This window comes from Globicephala melas, chromosome 9 (genome assembly GCF_963455315.2).
Source record: "Globicephala melas chromosome 9, mGloMel1.2, whole genome shotgun sequence".
NCBI lineage: Eukaryota > Metazoa > Chordata > Mammalia > Artiodactyla > Delphinidae > Globicephala > Globicephala melas.
The window spans coordinates 11,459,376-11,484,168 of NC_083322.1; the positions used below are offsets into that span (position 1 = coordinate 11,459,376).

The 24,793-nt window shown below is 48.7% G+C and overlaps 2 protein-coding genes across 7 annotated transcripts in view; both read right to left on the reverse strand.

Annotated features, from left to right (window-relative positions):
* The window catches only part of CLCN1 (chloride voltage-gated channel 1), a 33,662-nt gene extending 31,709 nt beyond the window's left edge, over positions 1-1,953 (reverse strand). Inside the window, exon 1 of the mRNA XM_070046294.1 lies at positions 1,774-1,953. Coding sequence (XP_069902395.1) covers positions 1,774-1,953 — 180 coding nt within the window. The remainder of the gene's footprint in view (positions 1-1,773) is intronic.
* Positions 1,954-6,648: 4,695 nt separating this feature from the next.
* Positions 6,649-23,866, reverse strand: CASP2 (caspase 2). 6 transcript variants are annotated; one of them, XM_030854063.2, is made up of 11 exons: positions 23,717-23,866; positions 20,364-20,514; positions 19,893-20,060; positions 19,654-19,735; positions 18,967-19,061; positions 18,517-18,693; positions 12,796-12,924; positions 12,556-12,646; positions 9,454-9,603; positions 9,204-9,313; positions 6,649-9,064 (listed from the first exon to the last, which is right to left on the reverse strand). In XM_030854063.2, exons 1-11 carry the CDS (start codon positions 23,788-23,790, stop codon positions 8,933-8,935), a joined length of 1,359 nt encoding a protein of 452 aa, XP_030709923.1. In that variant the 5' UTR covers positions 23,791-23,866; the 3' UTR covers positions 6,649-8,932. The 6 variants fall into 6 exon arrangements, 5 of the variants coding, with proteins under 5 accessions (XP_030709923.1, XP_030709922.1, XP_030709924.1 ...); XM_030854062.2 differs by having other exon boundaries at positions 19,872-20,060; XM_030854064.3 differs by lacking the exon at positions 23,717-23,866 and adding an exon at positions 22,241-22,417 and having other exon boundaries at positions 19,872-20,060.
* Between the last annotated feature and the right edge of the window lie 927 nt (positions 23,867-24,793).

Here is a 24,793-nt window from a genome sequence, read left to right on the forward strand (position 1 = left end):
GGCTCTTTCGTCTTCTGGGATGTGACTGAGAGAAGCTGTGTTTCCCTCTGTGCCCTACCTGGCCCCCGAGAGAAGACATTACCCACGGGGGGCCAGCACACGGGCTGCCTCAGTCCCCTTGGTTCCCAGGCTGGTGGAGACGAGAAGAGGGTGCTCCATGCCAAACTGGGCTGGGAAACACTGAAAGAGCCGGATCTGTGCTGGCTGGACCAGTGTGCACCAGTCGAGCAGGGCTGGGGGGGCAGGGAGAAGGCAAGCCTGAAAGCATTCGCAGCGTCCAGATTCCTTAACAAAAACACCCGTGTGTGGGGGGCTGGGGCTGGGGCTGGGAGGATGGGTGAAGCGATGCTGACAAAATACTGATGACTGACCATCGGGCAAGGGGTACTTGGGCATTCATTACACTGCTCTTTCTGTTTTTGTATGAGTGTGAAATTTCCATAATAAAATTTAAACAGAGGAAAACTTAAGTCCAAACTCCCCTTCTTTGCTTTCAGGGCCCTTTGGAACCCTACTTCCCAAGTCACCTGAGCATTCCGTTGCAACAGGAAGCTTCACGCTAGTGTACCTGGCTTCATCACTGTCACCAGAAGATGCCATAACTGCACCTTTACGCAAGTTGTCATCCCACCCAGACCGCCTACACGGTGACAGTGAGCCCAGGGCCATGAGCAGAGGTCTTTCTGTCCAACCCCACACAGTGTTCCAGGGTCCCCTCCTCCAGGAAGCCCTCTCTGACTCACCATTGGAGCCTCTGCTGGCTTTTGTGTCCCGGTCCCCACCTGATTCTCCGGGGCTGCCCTTACCCACCACCCTCGGGATGGATCCGGACTGAGACGCGGGTCCTCTTGACCCCCGGCGCTGAGATCACCAGCCCAGGCCAGCCCTCAGTTTTCCCGTCCTGTCTAGACCCCGTGAACTAGAGGAACCACAGTCCACCCCCTCGTTGGCTAAAACACTGTTAAATCTTGATTTCCTGGTCCTCCTGACAGGTTCCATCCTGTCCTCTCTGCAGGCACATTCACTCGCTAATCCTAACCTGTGTATTTAACTGCGACAAGCTCCCAGCCTGTCTTTCAGCGGTGCTCATCCCATTGCCCATTCCTAGATGTCTAGAAGCCCTAGAGGATATTTATCCCTGGACATCCCTAATTAGTTCACAAGCCCCTCTCTCTGGGTACAGATCTCTGTACCTGTCCAGGTGCCTGCCATTTCATCGGTGCTTAATTAATCCTCCCACCTGAAAGTTTGATTATATTTCTTCTGCTCATTTGACACTGGTCTACCTTGGATCACTGATATGCAATTCAGTCCATTTTCTCCACTCATCCCAACTCTTCTGCCTTCTGCAGAAGTGCTGATTTGTGTGTGTCCTGCCGAGGGTGGGGAGGGAGAAATCCGGTGGTGTCTGCGCGCGGGTGAGGGTGTAAGGACAGCTCACGCACACAGAGGTGTGGTCCCCTCTGCCACTCACCTCGTGTGGGTTACGTAAGCACGAGCTCGTCATGCATGTGTGGCTCTGCCCTCTCCCCCCAGGATTCGGGGGTTCTGTTAGTAAAGCTTGTGTTAAAGTACCCGTGGATCTCTGTATAAGGAGCTCACAAGGCTGAACCCAGACCTTTGAAGAATGTTCATATTTTGAACACATGACTGCATACTTTTTCAAGTTAAAAAGATCACAGTGCTCCCTCTTTTCACCTGATTCCTCTTTGCCCCCAATCCATGGTACCACCGTCTCCTCGAATCCACCGCCCCCTCCCCTTAGGACGTTACCTGTGTGGGGCGGGCGTTGGGACGGGAGCCTGCATCCCTCCGGAGCCTGTTCTGCAGGCCGCCACTCTTGGAGGGCAGTCCGTAGCTGGTGCAGTGTTCAAAGGGCATGTACTGGTACTGGGGGGCGCTACCCCACCAGCTGGGCTCGGCCCCATGCCTCTGGGACCCAGATGGCTCCATGCTCCCTCCCGCAGCCAGGCCTCGGCCTGCTTGTCCCTGCCCTCCCCCCAGTACAGCTCCTTAAGCCTGCCCTCCTGCCTGTCCCCAAGGCGTCTGGGGCAGCGTGCCCACCCCCAGCTATTTATAGCCATCTCTCCGTCACATGACACCCCCCAACCCAGCCACATTTGATCTGCTTGGGGTCGAAGCAGGTGTGAGAGCCGTGTGGGGGAGGGGTTGGGATGAGAACCTGTGGGACAGCCCCGCAGGGAATTCCCTCAGCAGGGCCAGCACTGTCCCCCTCCTTAGTCACTAGGAGGCTCCCAGCCCCAAGCCACTGGTCCGGCTGTAAACATTGCCCAGACCAGGATGGAAAACAGCTTTGCATGCTCTCAGACCTGTGTGCTGCCCCGGGTCTGCCTCCTCTAAGCAACCCACCTCTTTTCTTCAGTCTGTGGGGACATGAGGGCTGAGGAGCTGGATGGAGTGGTCCTAGGGTCCCGAAGCACCGGGGGACAGCTCACCTGGCAGAGTAACCGGCGCCTCTCTGCCATCTTTCCCTGCAGGCTTGTTCCCGGCTCTGTGTCTTCCTGAGGTTTAGTTCTCATCTGTGGAACCAGCTCTCCCCCAACCCAGCCAGTGTTCGGCTTTCTCCTCCAGCTCTGCCTTTTCTGTCTGCCAGAGGCTGCTGGTGATGCTTTGGGGTCATCCCCTTGACCACACCTTCATCACCCCCTGGGTGTGGGACACAGGGGTAATAGCCTCGCGTTCTGCCATTTCTCCCACGTCCCAGACTGGTACACGTCAGCCACACCAGCAGCCTGGATGTACAGGGAGGGACTGAGCCTCCGTTTAGACCGTGGAGCATCCCTCGGAGGTCTATCAGGGCAGGTTAGATAACGGGGGAGAAGGGGAAGTGGGCCAGGGGAACGAGGGAGGCCGAGGAGGGAAGGGAAAGGGCGTTTCTCGTGATGAGCCCGACACACGTAAAAGATGACAGGGAAGTACTCTGATATTCTTCCCTTTTCAGGTCAATAAATAATTTTTGGCCAAGGCCAAACTACTCTATCTGGCATCACACTTTTTTTTAAACCAGTTTTCCTAGTACAGTCCTTCCCCTCTGAGCTCTTCACTATAGAAAAAAATGGATAAACGTGAGCCAGTGTGTGGTTTAGGATCCATCCCCAAGTGAGGTCTGTCCCAGGACAGCCAACGTTCAGGGGCTGCAGGGTAGGGACACCAAACATCTGGTCTACAATTACATTTTGTTCTAGGCTAAAGGGGACTGTCCAAAGCAGGTGAGAAAATGAATTCCATTAAAAGTACCTTTTCTAACATAAATCTGAAGGCCTATAATCTACCCACGAAGATTAAAAATGTGTGATTTGAGGGCCTGGAGGTTCTGTAATATCTCACTCCTCTGCAGGCAGAATGTAAGAAAAGAGATCTAAGGGGATGGCGTGAGATGAAAGAAATACTTTCTTCATAAAGAAGATAGAATGCCAAAGTGCAATTATATTCTTTGCGGGGGGCTTCAGAAACAGAAAAGGTTTCCACGCCTTTGTGGAGTATGGTTCCCCTGAAGGTAGCCAGTTTCTGTAGGCGCGTCATAGTCCTAAGGAACAAGTATCTAGGGCAATTGCAATTTCTTCACCGTTCCTGAGAAAATCAGGTCCTGGTTGTGGATTCCAATTTGAAGGCAGAGTTTGTTGGCACTGAGAAAACCCTCATACTCCACCAAGCCACCTAGAAGAACGAGCAGCAATTCTAAAAACCAGATTCTGAAATCACGAGGGTCGAGGAAGTCTATAGCCGCTCGTGCTGGAGGGCAAGGATTTGAGAGGAATGATCTTGAGTCTGAGATTAGAGCTAGTTAAAATCTCATGGGCTATCAGCCTGCAAGAGAGGAAAATAAAATGTAAACGGTGCCCCCCTCCATGCCAACACCCCATGGGTGACAGCGCTTAGGCTCTTAGTTGGAAGGCCAAAGATGGGTTTCTGGGGAGTTCTTTGAAAAGCTCCTAAATTTGGAAACAAATTCATAAGCATGCATTTATCTATGAGATATGTATACCGTATATGTATTCTTTTGGGGTTTTAAGTAGACTTTCTTGAGGTCCATGAGACTAGAAGGTTAAAACCTATAGGCTTATAGAATTTCTATTTGAAGAAATGTTGTTGAAATGACCATCTGGGTCACAGGTGCAAGGGAACGTGTGTTAGGGTATAGGTGGTCATGAACAAGCCAGCCCCTTGGCATCCCCACATCAATTTAAGCAGGAACTTTCTCCCTGGGTTAAACCCTTGTTTTCAGACTCCCACCTCTTCAAGTCTGGCCTCTCCAACCATTGCATGATACACCATTACATTCTCTCTAAGGCGCTTTCGGTCATGACTTCCCCTCTGCACATCCAGTCTAGCATGGAACCCATGACCACCTACTTGCTGAAACTTCACCTAGGCAACTGCAACTTCCTCTGAACACACTTTCCCTTTACAGTTGTCCTCACTGGCAGTCATTTCTCCTCTACTGCTTCTTGGACCTTGCCTTCCAGATCCTTCAAAAATCCCTGGTCCCTTCCCATACCTTGCATATGAGGCCTTCCCGAGAGCGCTGGACAGGGCTCTTTCTTTCTCCCCTTCTGTATTTTTGAACACGATACAGTACACTTTTTCCCTATTCTCTACCCCAAAAGGGCTAAGATGGAATAAAGTCTTTGGTCTCAGGCTCCTTCTCCCAGCTCAGTGGGAAAAATCTCTGGCCCCAAAAAGTGAGGAGGGAGAAAATCTCATGCTAAGAAAAAAGTCACAGAAGCAATATTGTTAGCTGAGAGCATGAACTCAAGTTGCCAGATTGTTTCCCATCCTGGCCTCCGTTTCCTCAGAAAGGCAGTGACTTAACGGGGTTACAGAGAGAAAAGAACGCACGTGAAAGTCATAGTGCCTGCCCCAAAGTGAGCTCTGAATGTTAACTTGTGTCATTAAACTGAAGTTTATTCTGTGAGATGGTTAACAGCCATCTCAGATGTCCAGAGAGGTAGGTGTACACATGCAGGTGGGCTATGGGGTTAACAGATGGTTAACAGATGTGTAATGTGTTAACCCGGTGGGATCCACCATGCATCCTCATAGGGTAGCATCCTTCATCCTTTTAAGGTAGCAATGATTTCCCTGTGTTTAGATAAGGGTGAGATTAGGTACCTTAGCCACGGTCTCTGATACCTTAAAAGGCCAAGCCACCATTTGCCATCTATTTAATTCTAGAGTCCATGTCCTTAAAGCTACATCTTTTTTTTTTTTTTTTGGATAATTGAAGTCTCTGAGTCTCATTTTCCACTTCTGAAAAAGAACCAGGGAGATGACGCCCTCCTGGCCTGTGGGAGGATGGTGTAGAGCTGCACAGCGCCTGGGAGATGCACTGAGCGCTCGGGCAACTAGAGCTGTTAGGAACCTCTTCGCCTCAGACCACTTTCCCCCTCTGCTCATATCCCATCTGCCCCATTTCTTCCTGTTTTCCTCTTCCCTATTACAGGAAACAGGATGGGGGAGGGCAGCAAACGGCCACCCCCAGCTCAGGGATGGGGTATAATTTTAGAAAATCCCCTGGCAGAGGGGACAGAGCTCTGAAATTCAACCTGATACCCTTATTCAAGGGTGGGGCAGGACGGACGTGGAATCCGGCTCAGCATATGCTGCTCTCTAATCCCCAACACACCGGCCTCCCAAACTCTTTCCTCCCACTATTCCAGTGCCCCTCCCTGGGGCTGTGTCTCCACCTCCCACCCCTGGAGAAGGTCCCCGGGTCCAGCCCGCTCCGCAGGTCAGTGCCCCTCCTGCACTCAGTGGTGTTTCAGCTCAGCTTCATCCCTGTTAACCCTTCCTCCTCTGGATTCCTGGACAAGCTTCCTTCCCCCAAGGTCCACGGCAGCTTCCTACCACAATGCTCCAACAGGACGTGTTAGCCCCCCCGTAGCCCATCTGCATGAGTACACCCACCTCTCTGGGCGTAGACACACCACACACCAAGAACTCCCAGGTTACACAGCCCACTACTTAGACCTCTTCCATGCTGCCCGAGAATTCTCTTACGACCTATGCCCACCCTGGAAAACCTTAAATCCAAATCGGATCACGTGAGATCGGAAATTCTAGGATCCTCATCCTATTCTAGCTCAACCTGTTTCTCCAGCCTCCATCCCATAATCTAAGCAATCCAGAACTAACACTGCTTGCCAGTGACTCTTCCATCTCTTCTGACCATGAGGAGTCCCAGTGCTGGTAGCCATATTTTGGGGTTGCCTGTGGCCATGACAATGGAGATGGGCTCATCCAAGGTGTGGATCTGCTTGTATAAAAAAGATCTGGCAGGGCTTCCCTGGTGGCGCAGTGGTTGAGAGTCCGCCTGCCGATGCAGGGGACACGGGTTCGTGCCCCGGTCCGGGAGGATCCCGCATGCCGTGGAGCGGCTGGGCCCGTGAGCCATGGCCGCTGAGCCTGCGCGTCCGGAGCCTGTGCTCCGCAACGGGAGAGGCCACAACAGTGAGAGGCCCGTGTACAGCAAAAAAATAAAAATAAAAAAGATCTGGCAGCAAAACAAGAGGTGTTCGGCTCTGGGTATGCCTTGTGAGGTGGTGAGGAACGCTGTAAGCTAAGGCAATGGAAGTAAGTGGGCTTTAGACACAGATTATCCATAGCTACAGAGACGTCAGGCACACATCGGTAATAAACATGAGCGTTTATTTGGCACCAGATGGCAATACAAAATCCTGGCAGTGGGAAGAGGAAAGGTTCTGTCACCCAAACACTTCCATACGATACCGAGCCCAGGGCAGCACTTGGCAACAAGTCTCCGACGCCCTGCAGAACAAGTATTCACCGAGCACCTGAACCACGAGAGGTTGAGCAGTGTGCCCGGAACCACACGAGGTGTGGAAAAGGTTGTCCTACGTGCGACTTCTGTCTTCAGGAGCTAATAATACGAGTGGAGGAAACAAAACATGTGGGGAAATACAGAGTACAAGTACTAAACTGGGTATTTTGCCAAAAGGGAAATTTTGTCAAAAAGGAGGAGTCTAGCTAGGGTCGCTTCCTTCCTTCCGCAAACATTTATTGAAGATCCAAGACATGTCAGGCACTGGGTACATGTTCGTGAACAAAAGAGACAAGGTTTCTGCTCTCATGGAGCTTAAAGTGGAGACGGGAATGAACAAGTGAAGCACGCTAATTGATGATTACGCACTGTGATAAGTGCAATAAGGGGGATTAAACAGGACACAGTAATAAAGAAACATGATTCTTAGAGACAGAATGGCCTGGGAAGGCCTCCACAACAAGGTGGCATTTAAGCTCAGACTTGAAGGATAAAGAAAGAAGCCACCAGAGACAAGAGTGGACTCAGTGGACCCAGGAGTGTCTGATGGCCTTGGGCAGGAAAGGCCTCAGAATGTCTGAGAAACTGAGGACAGCAGTGGGTTACGGGGAAATCAGCACTTAGTGAGGCCCTGCAGGCCAAGGTAAAGAGTCCGGATTTTATTTGAGGTGTGATAGGAAACCAGAGGATTCCAAGCAGGGGAGTAACAGCATCAGATTTATACTTAAAAACCCAAACCAATGGGCTTCCCTGGTGGCGCAGTGGTTGAGAGTCCGCCTGCCGATGCGGGGGACACGGGTTCGTGCCCCGGTCCGGGAAGATCCCACATGCCGCGGAGCGGCTGGGCCCGTGAGCCATGGCTGCTGAGCCTGCGCGTCCGGAGCCTGTGCTCCACAACGGGAGAGGCCACAGCAGTGAGAGGCCCACATACCGCAAAAAAAAAAAAAAAAGAATAGGGAAGTTTCATAAAAGCACAGATAAAGATGGCTTCTAGGGTGAACAAATAACATATACAGCAGTGGTCTCCCTGAAATGGAAAGTCATAACAGGAAGGGGAAATTGGCCACATAAAATCAAGAAGGGATTTAATACTGAAGCAGAAAGAGGGAACAAGGTACTACATCACATCCTTGAGCAGCCAAATGATCCAATTAAGCAGTATTTTAGACAGAGCTGGTGGCAGCAGTAAACAGGATGAGACGAAGGTGAAGAGGGGAGAAACAGGAAGCAGGGAGATAACTAGGAAGCTTTTATAGAGGGGACACTTCATAGGAAGAAAAACGAGGATAAGGTGACAGATTACAGAGTATGAACAAGCGTACCACTCTTATCTGCCTCTGCTGACACTCCCTGCAGGGCTCATTTCAGGTACAAAGCTCGGAGAAAGGACAACCAATTAAAAGATCTTTGAAACTTCCGTGGGCAAAGATCAACAGGCAACAGATACAAGGCATCCAAACCCTAACCTCTGCTGAACGCTGGATTCCCTGAGCCCCAAGGAGCCAAGAGTGGAGTTGAGAAGACAGTCCTTCCGGGGGGTAACATTCTGGAACCGAAGGGAATGAATGCACAGGTACGGGCCCACCCACAGCAGCAGAGAGTGACTCCTGTCCTGCTTGGCCTTTTGAAACCAAATGAAAAAGGTCTATGTTAAACCAGGACACCTTCCAAACTCACTCTGAGACAAATGGGGCTGGGATGTGACAGAGAAGATGGGAGATGACCTCTGAGACATCTCAACTAAAGTAATAAAAGCAATCACCAAACGCTTCCTACAAGAGCCCTGGGGGCAGAAACTGAACACGAACATGGAGGAAACCCACATGCCCTCTCCCCACCCATCGAGACACTATGTTCGTAACATCACTTGCCAGGTCCCTCAACTGAGGCCAAACGCTCCAGGCAACAAGTCCAGCCGGAGCTGGTTCCACAGGGAGAGAGCCTCCCATGGGAGTAGCCGGCCTGTAGTCCGAGGTCAAAGATGGAGACGATGGGCGTGTGAAATGAGCCTGGGATATTCCCAATCCCTGAGGGGGAGGGACAGAAACCATGCGTCCTGGAGACAGGAGGCTCTATCACACCTCCCGTGGTCCAGCGGCCTCCATGTGGCCCAGGTGATGGGAGGTGGCATCACGTGGGAGGGTGTCCCGGGAAGAGATAGAGGTGGCGGCACAGAGTGCTACAGTACTCGGACATCTCCTTGCATCGGTGGAACTCCGTGCCCGGGGCGTAGCCTTCACGCTCCTTGATGAGCGCGTTCACCTGCAAAGGCAGAAACCCAGGGCCCATGGTTTGAGAGTCAGGTGTTTCCATGATCCCAGAAGAGGAAGGGTAGGGAGACTGTGAAAAACAGGGCAAGGGCGGAGGAAGGTAGGTTCCTGGCACCACTGAGCCGACTTACCTCCACGAGCATGTCGGCCACATGCTTGTCACAGGCCCTCTCACAGAACACCTGAGTGAGGGCCTCCACGTACCAGGAGCCCCGCTTGGTGTTGCGCATGGCAGCGGTCCCTGCAACCAGGACAGCAGTGAGCACACAGGGAAGGTCCCGGGCACCCTCACACAGCTGGACGGACCTCGCCGACACCCGCTCCCTCCGCAGTCAGAGAGAGACACCACCTTTGGGATCTCTCCTTTGGAACTCACGATACCTCTGAGGCAGGCGTAGCCACAAATCATGTCCGAGCGAGTGGGCAGTCGCATCTTCAGCCCCTCCTCTTTACTGGCATCGCTCTCCTCGCACTCAGGGGATCGCTCATGGTTCTTCCCGTCTTGCTGGTCGACCCCACGATCCGTCTCATCTGTACAAAGGCAGACAGAGTGGACAGAGATGTTATTTCCTCTCTTGGGCCTGTCACAGGCAAGCCCGAGTTCCCTGCAACCTTGACTGGGAAGAACCATTTCCAGCTGTTGCCTCCAACCTGTGGCTGATGAATTAAAAAACAAACAAACAAACAAACGAACACCATTACTCCCATTCCTCCGCCAGAGTACACCGATCACACAGAGGGTGCCCATGACAGGCCAGACACCGCGCCCAAGCACACGCACATACACACAGTCCGAGCTCTGTCCACGCTGTGTAAGACAGGGCAAGTGCTGAACCAAATACTCCTTGTAAACAGAATGAAAAGCCATCTGTGTCCATGATTCACTTGTTCAATTGTCAATATTCCTGGAAGTCAAAGTGCTCCTTATTGCAATACACAATAAAATATTGATATATTTCGTTTTATTATGTAAAAAAAAAAGAAACCAAAAATATGATTACTACATTTATGCCATATGAAAACTACAACCTCAAATCTATCAATAAACAAATTATAAAACTAAGCATGATCAGCTGTTTTCAGGGTGTTCTGGGTATTTTTAAATCATTTATTGTTTATTAATTTCATAAGCCAAGTTGTAGCTGGCGTGCAAAATTTGAGAAATTTAAAGAAACTTAAAATTGGGATAATTTGACTATTTTCTCCTACACAATGTAAAAAGAACACTATTATTCAATATTAGCAGTAGATTCTCAACATACCCTGAGCACATGTCCAACCTCCTGACCTAGGCCTTATCTACCCCAAGACATGTTCTCTTTCTGATGCTGTTGTCGTGGGGGTCATAGGAGAGACACAGGACACACGGCTGTCACGCCGAAGCTGAAGGAGTAAGTATGCTTTCTTACACCTCCCTCTCCATAGGACCCCCAAGACAGCCTGAAACGGGAGTGAGGCTTGAAGGTCTGTGCAGAAAATGACCAAGGTTCACTGATCCAATAAAAATTTACTGAGCAACTTCCATATGCCAGGCACTGTTTTTGTTTGAGGCCCTAGGGATATAGTGAAAAGTCCCTGCTGTTCTGGAGCTTACACTCCAGTTTAGGAGCCAGTCATCCGGGGTGGGGTGGTCCTTCTAACAGGCATCAATTATGTTAACTGAATAGAGCGGAAGACAGTTGAGCTCAGGCTTTCAAAGGAAGAGCTGGCTACTGGTCATGCCTTGAAGGATTTAATTGTAGAGAGAAGATTCACGTTAGCCCAGAAGAGCGCAATTCTTCCCTATCCAGGTCTATTATTTGTATATAATCTCTGAACACAGGAGGAGAAAATGATCATGAACATGTTTATTTCCTTTTACTTTGCTAGTGACACCTCCTAAGGGAAATAGGCCAAGCTGAATGTGTCCCTCAAGAGAAAGGAGCCTCCTCCCTTGTCTTTGTGTCTCAGATCTGTTAATCAATCAATGGTTTTTTTCACAGTATCCCCATATATGTTTTTTATATTATTGCTACGCTTTTTAGGCAGGTTAATTTCCATCCATTCATTCAATATTTATGAAGTGCTACTACATATCAGGTAGTGCTCTGAGACTGGGGATACAGCAGGTGCATAAAAAAGTAAGCTCTTGCCTGCACATACTGTTTTCTTAGCACTTTTCCCTGCCATGGTAATCGTCCTGAAAAAAAATTTATCGCATTATTTCTTACTTAAGCTCCCAATAGCTCTGTACTATTATCTGTCAAAGTCCGAAGTCCAAAATCTAAGCTGTAGCTAAAGGTCTATGATCACGTGGTCAGCCGCATCCCATTACATACGACTGATGCAGATGCGGTTTTTAAATTAGATTCGGGCATACTTCTGGCTCAGCACACCTTTTCTTTAGCGGGGGGAAGGGGATATCTTTTTAATCTTGGTATGCTTGTCACTGCATTCCCCCCTTTTCCCTGAAAGGATCTATCTGTTACTCCACACCCATGTAAAAAATGTATTATTTGAATGCTTGGACAAAGTGACCTTTAAATCAAACTACAAGCCCCTTAGGGGCACGGATCATGTCCTAACAGTCAGAGCAGGTACTTTCCGCGGATCTCCTATGGGCCAGGTACTGTGCTAAGTAAGTCCTTCATACGAACCATTTCACTTAAGCATCACAACAGCCTGACCTTATGAAGTAGGTCTGATGATTATCTACATTTTATACTGAGGAAACTCAGGTGCAGGGACATCGAGCAACTTCTCTAACCTGACATAACTAGTCAGTGGTAGAGGCAGAATTGGACTCCACATTTAGAGCTTTTAGTTATTACTGTTTTCCTCCAAGATGAGAGGCAGGCCTCCATGTCTTCTGAGCCTAGTCGGGGAGTCCTGGCTCTTCAAGGGGTAAAAGAGACTGCGTGCAAGAAAGAAGAGGGGCGGCAGCAGCTCACGGAAGAGCACGAGCCAGAGGCTGACACGGGGCTTCTGCGCTGCTTTCCTGTGTGACACGTGAGTGACACAGAGAAGGGAGGAGACGAGAACGCAGTGTAGCTGAGACGAGAAGTAAAAGGAGAAGGTGGAAAGGGGGAGGAGAGGTGGAGAAAAAAAAGAGGAAGAGCATAAAGTGAGAGGGCTAGGAAGCAGAGACAGCCGGAAAATCCTTAACTGGAATAAGTAACCAAAAAAGCGCATCAGCGTTAATAAGCACAGAAAGAAGGAAGCGTCCTCAGGAAAGAAGGCGAAGACACTGGCAGAGAGCGTCTGGCAGGACAGGATGTGGCAGGTGCACAGGGCTGACCAACCTGAGAGCCAGGGGCTGCCCAAGTCCCAGCACACCCCATGCATTGGGAGACACTTACAGAGCAAGAGAGGCGGTGGCAGCAGTGAACAGAAGGAGGTGCCCAAGGGATCCGATAGCACCTGAGAGGAGCAAACAGGAAAGTGAGAGCTGGTGGGAGGCTGCCCAGGAGCCACACCCAGGTGCTGGTCTGCCAGGGCACTCACCTCCACGGCAGGCCTGGATGAAGAACATTTTCGGTTTGTTCTGTAGGCTCGGGCAGTTGGCATTGTCAAACAGCCGGAAAACCTCTTGTAGCTGCCAGAAACAAACAAGGGAGAAGGGAGGTTGGTGGTCAGTGGGACCTCCTGAGTCCTACACGCAACAGCAGCCGTCACTGGAGAGAGGGGCAGGCGGGAGGTGAAGCGGCCCAGCTTGCAGAGCTGCGGCCACGGGACGGCACGCACCTGAAGCAGCGTGCCGTCCACGCCATAGACACCGCCCTCCATGCCGTGGGAGAGGAGCGCCACTATGCAGGAGTCCATGACACGGTGAGCGGGTAGCTGGGCAAAATCCCGGAGCTTCTCTTGCATTTCCTAGAAGAAAGACACCTTTCAGCGTTGTTCACTAGTCAGCACCAATGTAAGCTTTTCTTCAGTGTCTGAAACCCTAAGCTATTAGAAGGTACAGTGTGTTCCCTACATTCCTGTGGTCGATGGTAAGTGAAGTCAGAGATGCACCAGAAAACTGCATGACTTCAGACAAAATTCTGAATATAATTTTACAATTCACAGGCTCACTGAGGTATGTTAAGAACTCCTGGATTAAAGCAAGTTATTAATGAAGGAGCTAGCTAACTTTATCCATTCTCCAATCATCAACCCGATCCTTCTTCAGAGCATATGCCCTTGTATATAAATGGCACAAGGGGGACCGCCGGGTAAACCGTAACAGCTTCAAGAACTGCTGTGTGACAGAGGGCTCACAGGATCGTGAGAGTAGAGAACAGCAGTACTCCTTTGCTGTTGTCTGTCCGAGAATTTAAGTTCCCGGAGACAGTGATGATGTCTGTATAAAACGCTTTGTCCATGGAAGAACACACTCTATGGAGGATTCTGTACAGGGTCATGACTACATATATGGGCCAAGGGATCAGAGAGACCTCAGCTGGATCCCTAGGTTCATAAATTAGAACAAGTTATTTAGCCCCTCAAAGCTCTAGTACCCATTTTGTAAGACAATTAAGCGTACATTTCCTCCAAGTTTGTACAGATTAAATGAGATATGGCACAGAAAGGACTTATCACTGTGTCTGGCACATACTGCAAAGATCTGCCATTGCAATGTACTTGTCTAATGAAGGGTAACAATATTATTTTTTCAAAGAAACCGTGTAGTCTAACTTAAGAATCTTTTTGATCTTGCACTAGACTGACATATATGAATAACACTCTAACTGAAGCATTATACCTAACAGTACAATAATATGATACCAACTTTTAAACCTATGTCTCCCTCTACAACTCTAGATGTCTGGATTGTCTCTGAGATGAGCAGAGAGAAAACAGGCTCATTTTACTATGAACTTGATCAAAATATAATGAAGAATATGCTATCTAGGCAGAACAGTTACAGTACACATATATCTAACAGTCCATACACAGCCCCCAGTAAAACACACACTTGTGTAATACATTGCGGTGGTTCTCCAAGTGCGGCCCCTAAAACAGCAGCATCAGCGTCACAGGGGAACCTGTAAGAACTGCAGAGTCTTGGCCCCCAGCAAACTGTTTTCACAAGCCCTCCAGGTAATTCTGATGTGCTAACGTTTGAGAACTGCTTATCTGTTTGGAATAGTTCTGTTTGCACATAATTGAGACTTAATAAGAGACTTGAAAGTCTGCAGTTTCACTGGGAATGGAGAAACTGGCTGTGCTGAAAGAGCATGTGTATTTTCTGAGCAAACAGAACCCAACCATAATATTGGAGATCTTAAGGTAATAAAAGATATCCAAAATTCATTCATTTTAAGAATATATCATCTCAAGAGCCTACTGCCCCTCTGGAGTTGACTGTAACAGAATTTAACATGTAATAGGTGAAGTTCATTTTGCTCCAAGGAGGGAATATACAGGTTAGGCACTCAGGAGCATTTTGCACTTAAGTGAGATTACTAGGTCAGTAAATAGAAGACAACAAAGCCCGAAGTTAAGAACACATGGGCTTTGTAACTGAATTTAATAAGATTAAACCATTCAATCAATGGGGGTTAGTCATTTGGGGAAATTTTTCCGAAAGTAGCGTAGCTTAAAATAGGATCTCTAGATCTATTTCTGATAAAATTACAGAACTTCTATAAATAGCAGGGCTCTTAACACTTCCAAGTGTTTTTGGCTGGGGGACACAGAAGAAAAGAATAACCTGTGAACTCCCTGAAATGATACCCCAAATTTTACTGGCAGCTGTATTTTCCAGAGATGACCCACAGCTTGCCCCTATACCCTCAAATCCGTCTGTGACCAAATGCAAGTTACAAACCAATACCACGACATGGTGAAAGGAAACCTGCCACTTCAAAGTGTATCTCATTTCCTAATATACAATAAACTGTAATTCTAGAACTAGTAAAACTCATGAGGTAGTGCAAGAAGAAAAGACTCTGACGATGAACAGAAGCACTGAACACCTACATGAGCGGTGAGGATAATAGCGTGCTCTCCAGCACTGTCAGGCGAAATGGTTCTCTGAGACTACACTGTCTCCAATTTTTCAATGGAATTATCTCTAAAGCAAAAAGGAATAATATGGGGAGAAAAAGAGGATCTAAATTTTCTTGGTTCTTTCTCTTTGCTCACCAAATATTTATATAAAAGACTTGAGGGACTTTCCCTGAGGTCCAGTGGTTAAGACTCAACGCTTCCACTGCAGGGAGCACAGGTTCAATCCCTGGTCGGGGAACTAAGATCCTGCATGCCTTGTGGCATGGCCAAAAAGTTTAAAAAAAAAAAAAAGAATTGAGCCCCTTGAGATGTTCTATCAGAAAGATAGTATCCTGTACAGATGCCTAGCGCACCAAATTATCACACCCACTGTCGCTACCTGGTTTTAACTGCATCTGAAAGTTCGATTGGCCACTGTCAGAAATTGGTCCTGCAATGTCCTCCTCCTGCTTCTGAATCTCCAGAGCTGAGGACTAGCGTACATGGAGGGTGATATCCCGAAGGTTCAGCCCTAGCCCTTTTGCTTTTTCTCAAGGATCATGATCTCTCATTACTTGAAGTCTTTTTCCTACACAAGTAGTTCCCAAATTTACATCTTTGGCCCTGACTTCCTCTGAGGCCCTCAATTCCTTACGTTCTCCATCTTCTTCCATAGGTAGTTATTTAATCACAAAGCACTGACAGTACAATCATGCCATTATACTATTTTTCACATATATTCTTTTCCTTTTGGTCCACTATCCCGTCCAGGCCCCCACCATCTCATATTGGCATTATGATATTAACTCCAAACTGTATTCCCTGCCACTGGTCTCTACCTCATTCATTACTGTCATATTAATCTTCCTGAATCATCACTGTGAATGCGTCACCTTTCTATTCAAAAACCACTAACGATGTGCTAATGTCAACACAAGGAAGTCAAATTCCTTTGGGAAGACATTCAAGGCCCTGTGCATTCTGGTCCCTTTTTCCCCAATCTTGTTGTTGGAACTCCTGTGCCCTAGACATTTGGTTCACCCACAAGGTCCCTAACACACACATTTCTAATCTGTATGCTGCTCTCCTTGTGTAGGACCCCTTCACTCCTCCTCTCTTGCCTCAGTAGCTTCCATCCTTCGCGGGCAGCTTAAGTCTCACATCCTCCACTTATCCTTCTGACCACATCTACCCAGGTGATGGTTTCTTCCTCTTAACTACTGTAGAAGACACTGTCTCTAGTCTTTTGTTGTCCTTTAAGGGGATGTGCCTCTTTTTTTTTTTTTAAACTGATGTCAAGACTCCCTCATCTAAATGAGGTCCCTTGAACTCAAGGTCCACATTAAAAAAAATCTCTGGCAGCTAACATAGTTGCCCCCTGTTATAAGGTGCTCAAAATTGAACGCCACTGCGATTCAAGTTATAGAACAACGTAACCAGAGAATCAGAATCCAACAGGTCCTGGAATCTGCATCAGGGAATGGCATTTGTGAAGTGGGCCCGTAGGCCCATCAAAGCTACTGTCTCTAAGATAAGAATCAGTAGTACACAGTTGACCCGGTGCTTAGTGATGTATCTTTAACTATCAAGCACATAAAATCCCTTATCAACTGCATAAAATTTGGAAAACCGTGACATAATAAATTCCTAGTAAAAAAAATGACTAGACCAAAAGCTGTAAAGAAATGTAAATCGCATTCATTTTGTTAAGTGACCTTCTAATAGGATTCCCTCTGTAAGAATTACAGCTGTTGTCCCACCTTTATTCCCTTCATGCCCAGCAGATCTCTCAGGAAAGCATATAACCTACGTGAATACTTGATGTAGAAAGGAGCTGTTCCAGCCATGGCTTTGAAGCAAGGGTGGGTTTACTTCTTTGCCTGAGCTATTATTGGGAAGCTGGTAATAGCATGTAAAGAACAACATTCAGGTCCCTACCAATGAATCTGGCCTTACCCCAAATTTAGCAAATACACAATTATTCTCACAGAAGCAAGACAGCTGAGAAATAGAAATGAAGACCACAGACAATGCTGACCACCCTACCTCAACAGACCAAAGAGAATCTTCTAGAAACCTTAATTTTACCATGGATATTCCCAAAGGCAAGTTTAGGAAAGCACTATTATTCTGAATCAAAATAAAGAATTAGTATTAATTTACCAATGGACTATTTTCAATTTCAAAACAGAACTACCTAAAGGTAACAAAGTCAGTGGTACAGCCCGGTAACTGAGGCTGAAGGGGACTAAATCCTAACAAGAATGCTTAGGACCTGCAGGAACCTAGCTCAGAAGTAATCTACGCTAAGATCTGTCTCGTGGCCACAAAACTGATAAGAATAGGTTATGTTAGGGACTTCCCTGGTGGCGTAGTGGTTAAGAATCCGCCTGCCAATGCAGGGGACATGGGTTTGAGCCCTGGTCTGGGAAGACCCCACGTGCCGTGGAGCAACTAAGCCCGTGAGCCACAACTACCGAATCCCGCGCACCTAGAGCCCGTGCTCTGCAGCAAGAGAAGCCACCGCAATGAGAAGCCCACGCACCGCAACGAAGAGTAGCTCCCGCTCGCTGCAACTAGAGAAAGCCCGCGCGCAGCAACAAAGACCCAACACAGCCCAAAGAAAAAAAAAGAATAGGTTAATTCATGAAATGACCACAAAACAGTATTTACAAGGACAATTCTAGCAAACTTTCATTTGTAAGAATTTTATCTGCCAACGTAATCTTGAGAACTGGACTCCTAGGCAGCAACGTCAACCAAGAAGTCACTGTCCTGTGTAACCCTGACTTATAAATATCTTTTCTTAGTTGGTTGGGTGCATATCAGTATCTCACCTCCTGAGGGACTGGGAATCAAGTTGCTGAGCATGTAAAAGTGAGAACCCGACCCTGGACTATTCTTACTCAGGGAGCGCACAGCCACCCTGAGAAGTCAACACCCAGGCAGCTGGCTGGCCTAAATCCTTTCTCTCTTTTCTTTTGTTTTCTTTTTATTATTTATTTTTTGGCTGTGTTGGGTCTTCGTTGCTGCGCATGGGGTTTCTCTAGCTGCGGCGAGTGGGGGCTACTCTTCGTTGCGGTATGCGGGCTTCTCATTGCAGTGGCTTCTCTTGTTGCGGAGCATGGGCTCTAGGCACAGAGGCTTCAGTAGTTGTGGCAGGCGGGCTCAGTAGTTGTGGCTCGTGGGCTCTAGAGCACAGGCTCAGTAGCTGTGGCGCATGGGCTCAGTTGCTCCACTGCATGTGGGATGTCCCCTGCACTGGCAGGCGGATTCTCAACCATTGCGCCACCAGGGAAGCCCTTTTTTTTTTTTTAAAAAAAAAAACTAGATTGCAAGATGGGCGGCAGAACACAGCAAGTAAAAGGTAGGGAGAGAACATAACTCTAGTAAGGCACAACCCAGCAGGCAGAGGAGCATGGACGTTTCTGGCCCCCAAGTGTTGTCCCGTTCTCTAATGCACACGTCAGCATGTCCTGCCTCGGGTACCTGTGCAGTCTGGTCAAGAAGAACATGAACTTTGTAGCCCAAGAGCTTGAAGAGGGTGACTAGAGTGCTGTGGTCCACATCCCCTCCAGAGCGGAATTCCAAGTCTTTCTCGCCAGTGAAGTGCACGTTGCTCAGCACCAGTGCCAGGCCACGAGGCCGAGACTGCAACCTATAGGCCTGGGGAGGGGAGGCCGATTAGACCGTGAGCTTCTTGAGGACAGAAACTATGCCTCCCCCACTAGACGAGGCATTTCAAGAAAACACAGACATCACATTCTTCTTCTTAATCCCACCAGGTCAAGTATAGAAATACCCACAAAACACAATCAGCAATTATTTTCTGACTAATAAAGGCAGGAAAGAAATGTATATACACAAACTAAGTTCAGATGCCCAGGAAGGGTATCTCATTTCCCAACGCTTTTCCTCTTGCCATTTTGCAAGACTTACCAGCTGGTAGTGCGCTTGATAAAACTCAGGAGTGCAAGACTTCACCTGAAGGCTGGGAGGCCCATCTCCATGGTCTAGGGAGTGTTCCACTGTATCTGCGGCATAGAGAGCAGAAAAGCTAGCACACAACCTACACAGCAATCCTAGTGCTTCACTGTAACTTCAGGCACCCTTTTCGTAATTACTGGTCTGGCTCACGTCCCTTGTCTGTAAGCTCTATGGGGGCAGAGACCCTGTTTGCTTTTGTTCACCACTGGATCCTCTGCACTTAGCCTGCGTATAGTAGTAGGTGCTCAACTCAGTAAATGACTGAATGGGGTATATGATAAAACCCTTGTTCTAATCACTAGAATACTCAATCAGCAGGGTAGAGGCCCATGATGTAGTCTTTCCTCATCGTAAAATAACTAAGCTTTACAGAGGAGATAGGCCAATTATGTGCAGGAACTTCCTACCTGCACAAGTTGCTCCAAGGGCCGATCACCATTAAAAAACCATCTATGACGGAAGAAGAAAAACAGGCCCAACCCAGAGCCCATCTGAACTGTCCTGCTGGTCCCCAACAAATTCACTGAGGAAACCGTTCCAATATGAACGAAAATAGGTTTCACACTGGGGCAAAGTCAGATGCCAGTCAAGGAAGCGGAAGTCGATCTGCGGGACCCATTTTACGCCATCAGTTCTCACCTGGGGACAGGCGGCGCTGCTTGCGGGGGGGGCAGGACTCACACACCGGGAAAGGGAGACGCAAGTGGTAGTCGCAGCGCAACTGTAAGAAAGCAGGACCCCCCGTACCAGGCCTTAGGGAGCTGGTCCAGCCCAAATAATACAGAAATCTAGTCCCGTTCCCCACTTCACCAGTCTCAAAAATGCCCTTCCTACCAAACCAACCCTTCCTAACATACCACGTGTCTAGGGCTCCATACCGGTGGGGGTATGTGCTGAAGACCAGCCAGGGTTGTGAGCAACAGGTCCTCCAGGTGACCCTGCTTGGTCTCCCTCAGGGCCACACAGAAGGCATCAAAAGCCTGGGGGCCCCTCTTGGGCAGCAAGTTGAGGAGTTCCACATTCTGGCTGAAACTGCACACCTTGGCCTACAATACAAGAATAAAACATGACATCACATTTACCTATCCAGCTGCAATTGTTTCTCCAGATGAGCTTCCTAGTAACAGCATCATCCATCTCAAGAACTCCTTTTACAGAACAATATGTACGTGGGAAGCCCTTCCCCCACTATTCTTGAATTCTATGTCTTTTCTGTTAAATGCTCTAGAGTAGAAGAGCATTTTCATTTCCTTAGTAAAGCACTACATCTTTTTCACACTTTACTATGCTCTGTTCCTCTTCCTACCGCTAATATATTCACTTGGCTTTTCTCTTTTGCCTTCAGATACCTGAATGTGCTCCCTCATTTCCAAGGTGATAATGTCCTTCTCCAGGAGATGTTCTAACAGTTCGCTCAGCAACAGCTGTTTGGCCAGCACCACTCGGTTCTTTTTGAGAGCTTCCTGATGGTCAGGATGCATGCCATACACTCCCAGTATCCTACAGATAAAAGACAGAAAAGCTGTCAAGTACAAGATCTGGCAGAGAAGTGGAACAGAAGAGGTGTGGGTAGGAGAAATATAAAGAACAGGACTTACGATAACTAAAATGAGACATATTTTATTGAATGTGCTTAAAATCATAGAAGTGTTAAGCAGTAACACACTGATCATAAGGAAATGATATACAATCCTTTATGGAGGATGTTCAACTGAGACCATCTTCTGAGATGAATGGTCTGACGAGGGGAAATATCTATCGTGACAAAAATAATACACACACGAGTAGACATACTCACAAGAAGGAACATTCCTCCATCTGACCGACCAATTTTCATTAAGGAGTATTCCAGAAAACATTTCACACTACTTATCTAAGCTGCTGACAGTGATATGAGTCTAAAATAATCCTTTATATATATATATATAAGTTTATTTTATTTGTCTATTTATTTTTGGCTGTGTTGGGTCTTCGTTGCTGCGTGCGGGCTTTCTCTAGTTGCGGTGAGCGGGGGTTACTCTTTGCTGCAGTGCGCGGGCTTCTCATTGCGGTGGCTTCTCTCGTTGTGGAGCACGGGCTCTAGGGGCTTCATTAGTTGTGGCTCGCGGGCTCTAGAGCACAGGCTCAGTAGTTGTGGTACACGGGCTTAGCTGTTCCGCGGCATGTGGGATCTTCCCAGACCAGGGCTCGAACCCATGTCCCCTACACTGGCAGGCGGATTCTCAACCACTGCGCCACCAGGGAAACCCCACAAAACGGTAAGTTCCTGTGACAAAATAACACTAGAAATGACCAGGATCCTATAAGAACCGAATTAAGTAAAAAATCTGACGGAAAGTCACAGTAGATAAATGCCAATGATGAAAACAATCAACATAACCTGAAATCACTCAAAGAGTTAAAGCATGTAAAGGCGAAATTATTTTGGGAATTTAGTTTACGAGGGATGTCTTCATTTCAAGGATTCCTTAGTTTTGCTATGCGTTTGGAAAGAGTTCAGCTTCTGTTGATGAACTCAAAGAATCCCATGTCCAGGTGAGAGGGAGACACAAGAGGGAGGAGATATGGGGATATATGTATACGTATAGCTGATTCACTTTGTTATAAAGCAGAAACTAACACACTATTGTAAAGCAATTATACTCCAATAAAGATGTTATAAAGAAAATAAAAGAATCCCATTTCCAGTGTGTAACATCTATGTGCCTAATTTATATAAATCCAGGGTGTGCCAGCCTGCTTAGTCACAGTTTCCAAGTACATGACAACAGTAAAGACCTGATGGCAGTGAGAAAGGAATATGGTACCAGCTTCAGATTATAACTTAAAAAACCTATTTTAAAATGCATTCCGGGGGTTTCCCTGGTGGCGCAGTAGTTAAGAATCCGCCTGCCAATGCAGGGTACACGGGTTCGAGCCCCGGTCTGGGAAGATCCCACATGCCGCGGAGCAACTAAGTCCCTGCACCACAACTACTGAGCCCGTGCTCTAGAGCCTGCGAGACACAACTACTGAGCCCATGTGCCACAACCACTGAAGCCCGCAGGCCTAGAGCCCGTGCTCCGCAAAGAGAAGCCATGGCGAGAAGCCCGTGCACCGCAACGATGAGTAGACCCCGCTCGCCGCAACTAAAGAAAGCCTGCATAGCAACAAAGACCCAACGCAGCCAAAAATAAATAAATTAATTAATTAAAACAAAAACAAAAATAATCACCTTGGAACATACCAAAGCAGTTAACAATGACAACGTGTATGAACTCTGGCAAAAATAAGTGTTGGGCTTCCCGGGTGGCGCAGTGGTTGAGAGTCCACCTGCCGAGGCGGGGGACGCAGGTTCGTGCCCCGGTCTGGGAAGATCCCACATGCCGCGGAGCGGCTGGGCCCGTGAGCCATGGCCGCTGAGCCTGCGCGTCCGGAGCCTGTGCTCTGCAGCGGGAGAGGCCACAACAGTGAGAGGCCCACGTACCGCAAAAAAAAAAAAAAAGTGTTAATAGTTCAATCGCAAAATAACATCGTAGCTGGATTCTGGGTATTTCCTCAGGATACACACCAATGGTGGGGTGGGTTTACTCGACTTTTTTCCCTTAATTTACCAGTGGCATTTTCTCCTTAAAACTTTCTCCTCCCTTGGTTTCCATGACACCATTCTCTGCAGTTTCCCTCTCTGCTTACTAGGTCCCCGTTTCCTTCACAGGACCTTTGGCCTGCCCTTAAATGTTGACATTCCGTTAGGAAGCCCCCTCAAAAAGCCTCTCCCTACTCAGTATCATCCACACAATTCACTACTCGACTCCCCGTTCTTAACTCTAAGTTGTAGACTTGAATTTTCAATCAATAACTTATTAGGTTTAATCTGAAGCAGTATCCATTCTACACACACCTGCTCCTTGCAGGATTCCATACTACGGGGAGTCTCAAAGGTGGACTTTCCAAAAGTAACCACAATCACCTAGAACTTTAGAACACATCGGGAAAGGGGGGAGCGGGTGGAGGAAAGGGGGGAGCGGGTGGAGGAAAGGACACAAAGACGATTCTTAAGTCTTGATTCTGTGTCCTTCTGCAGGTTCTGGTTCCAAAGTCCTCAATTCATCACCTGGGTCTGGACCGGGAGGCATTAAAATATGTTATCCTGGGCGATGTCTGCCATGATACGATTTAACTGGGGCAGAGGCTGAGACACTCGGAGCCTCGGGAACTTCCTTGTCTCAGAGTACACCCAAACCCCAAAATCTGTGTTGACTGCTGTGAAAATCTGGTCATTACACCCAACGCAATACGGATCATGATATATTCAATCCGAAACAAATGCACATCAGGCAGAATTCCGAGATCTGCAGGTCTCATCGGTGTTTACGAGTACAGAGTTTAGTTCCTCAAAAGGGAACCGAGGAAAAGAAAGAATCAAGAATCTTTTAAGAGAAACCGAGATTTGACAGGACTGGAAAGAGCTCGCCTGGTTCAGAACCTCCGGGATTGGAAGAATGGAGGCTGGGGAATCTTTGCTCGAGAGGGACGAGGCCCAGAAGAGATTCGCCCGCCCGCGCTCCCCTCGGGGGCTCAGCCGGCCTCCCACCCTTGGCTGGAAGCTTGGACACCGCGGCTTCCAGGGGCTCCGAGGGGAGGGGCGCCAGGGCCATACGCCTGAAACCCGCGTCTCCCTCCCTGGGTCCCACTACGGACCCCTGGGACCCTCCCCACTCACCTGCGCCCCCTATCAGCGGTCATCAGCCCCTTTTGCGGGAAGGCGGACCGGGGTCCTGCGCTCGGCGCCGCCATTTCCCGCTTTTCCCGGGCTGTGCGCGCACCGCCCACAACCCAAACAAACCGCGAGCCCTCCGGTCCCCCGCATCCCTCCCACGTCCGCCGGCGCGCAAAGCGCCTGCGCGCTGCTATCCCAGCTCCGCCCCCACGCGAGGCCGGCCGCGCCGTCGCCGGAGCGCGCGCAGGCGCAGAACCCACGCGGCGGACTCGCTGTCCAATGGGATGAGCGAGCGCGCTCGGCGGAAGGGGAAGCGAGGAGCCGCCCCGCCCTACTTGGCCATCCGATTGGTCGTCGGTTCCCGCGGAAATCACAGCTCCCTCCCCGGAACCGCCCACCTCTCCTCACCCGCCTGTTGCAAGAACTGTATGGAGATGGGTGTGGCCGGGCTTTTCACTTTATTAAAGTTAACTGTTGGGACCAGGGTAAGGAGGACAAGGACAGAACTAGAAGGCGCTAGACAGATACCCGCGTAAAGAATGAGCGTGGGTCAGCGATGGTTGGCTCAAACCTGCATCACAGGCACAGCACATGATTAGAGAAGCTGGTGTTCTGTTTGGATCTGAGGAAACAGGGCAGGGGGTCCTCGGGTAAAACCCAGCGGGGTCAGGCGCAGGGGTGAGGCTGAAGCTATTGCAGACAGTGCAAGTGTTTCCAGTGCTTCATAATAGATGATGCAAGAGGGATCCTTAGATGCTCCACCACCCCTCGCAAAGGACCTCGGGTTTTCTCTTTTCTGACCATCATATCCACCCATCCTCAGAATCAGATGTCCCTACCCCTGGGGCAGTTTACTCCACTGCTTCTAGATAGGATGGGATCCTGCACTGGGGACTGCTGTCTAGCCCCCCGGGGCAGGAATTTCCCATCTGGAGCAGGGGCCATCACAGTTTTGATCAGCTCTGCTCCTCTAGGAGGCTGGGCACACTCCTGGTCCCACTCAGCACTCCCTGTCTGCAGACACAGCTGGTCCCCCATTCTGTCTACACGAAGTCTTCTACCCCTCACCAGCCATTGACC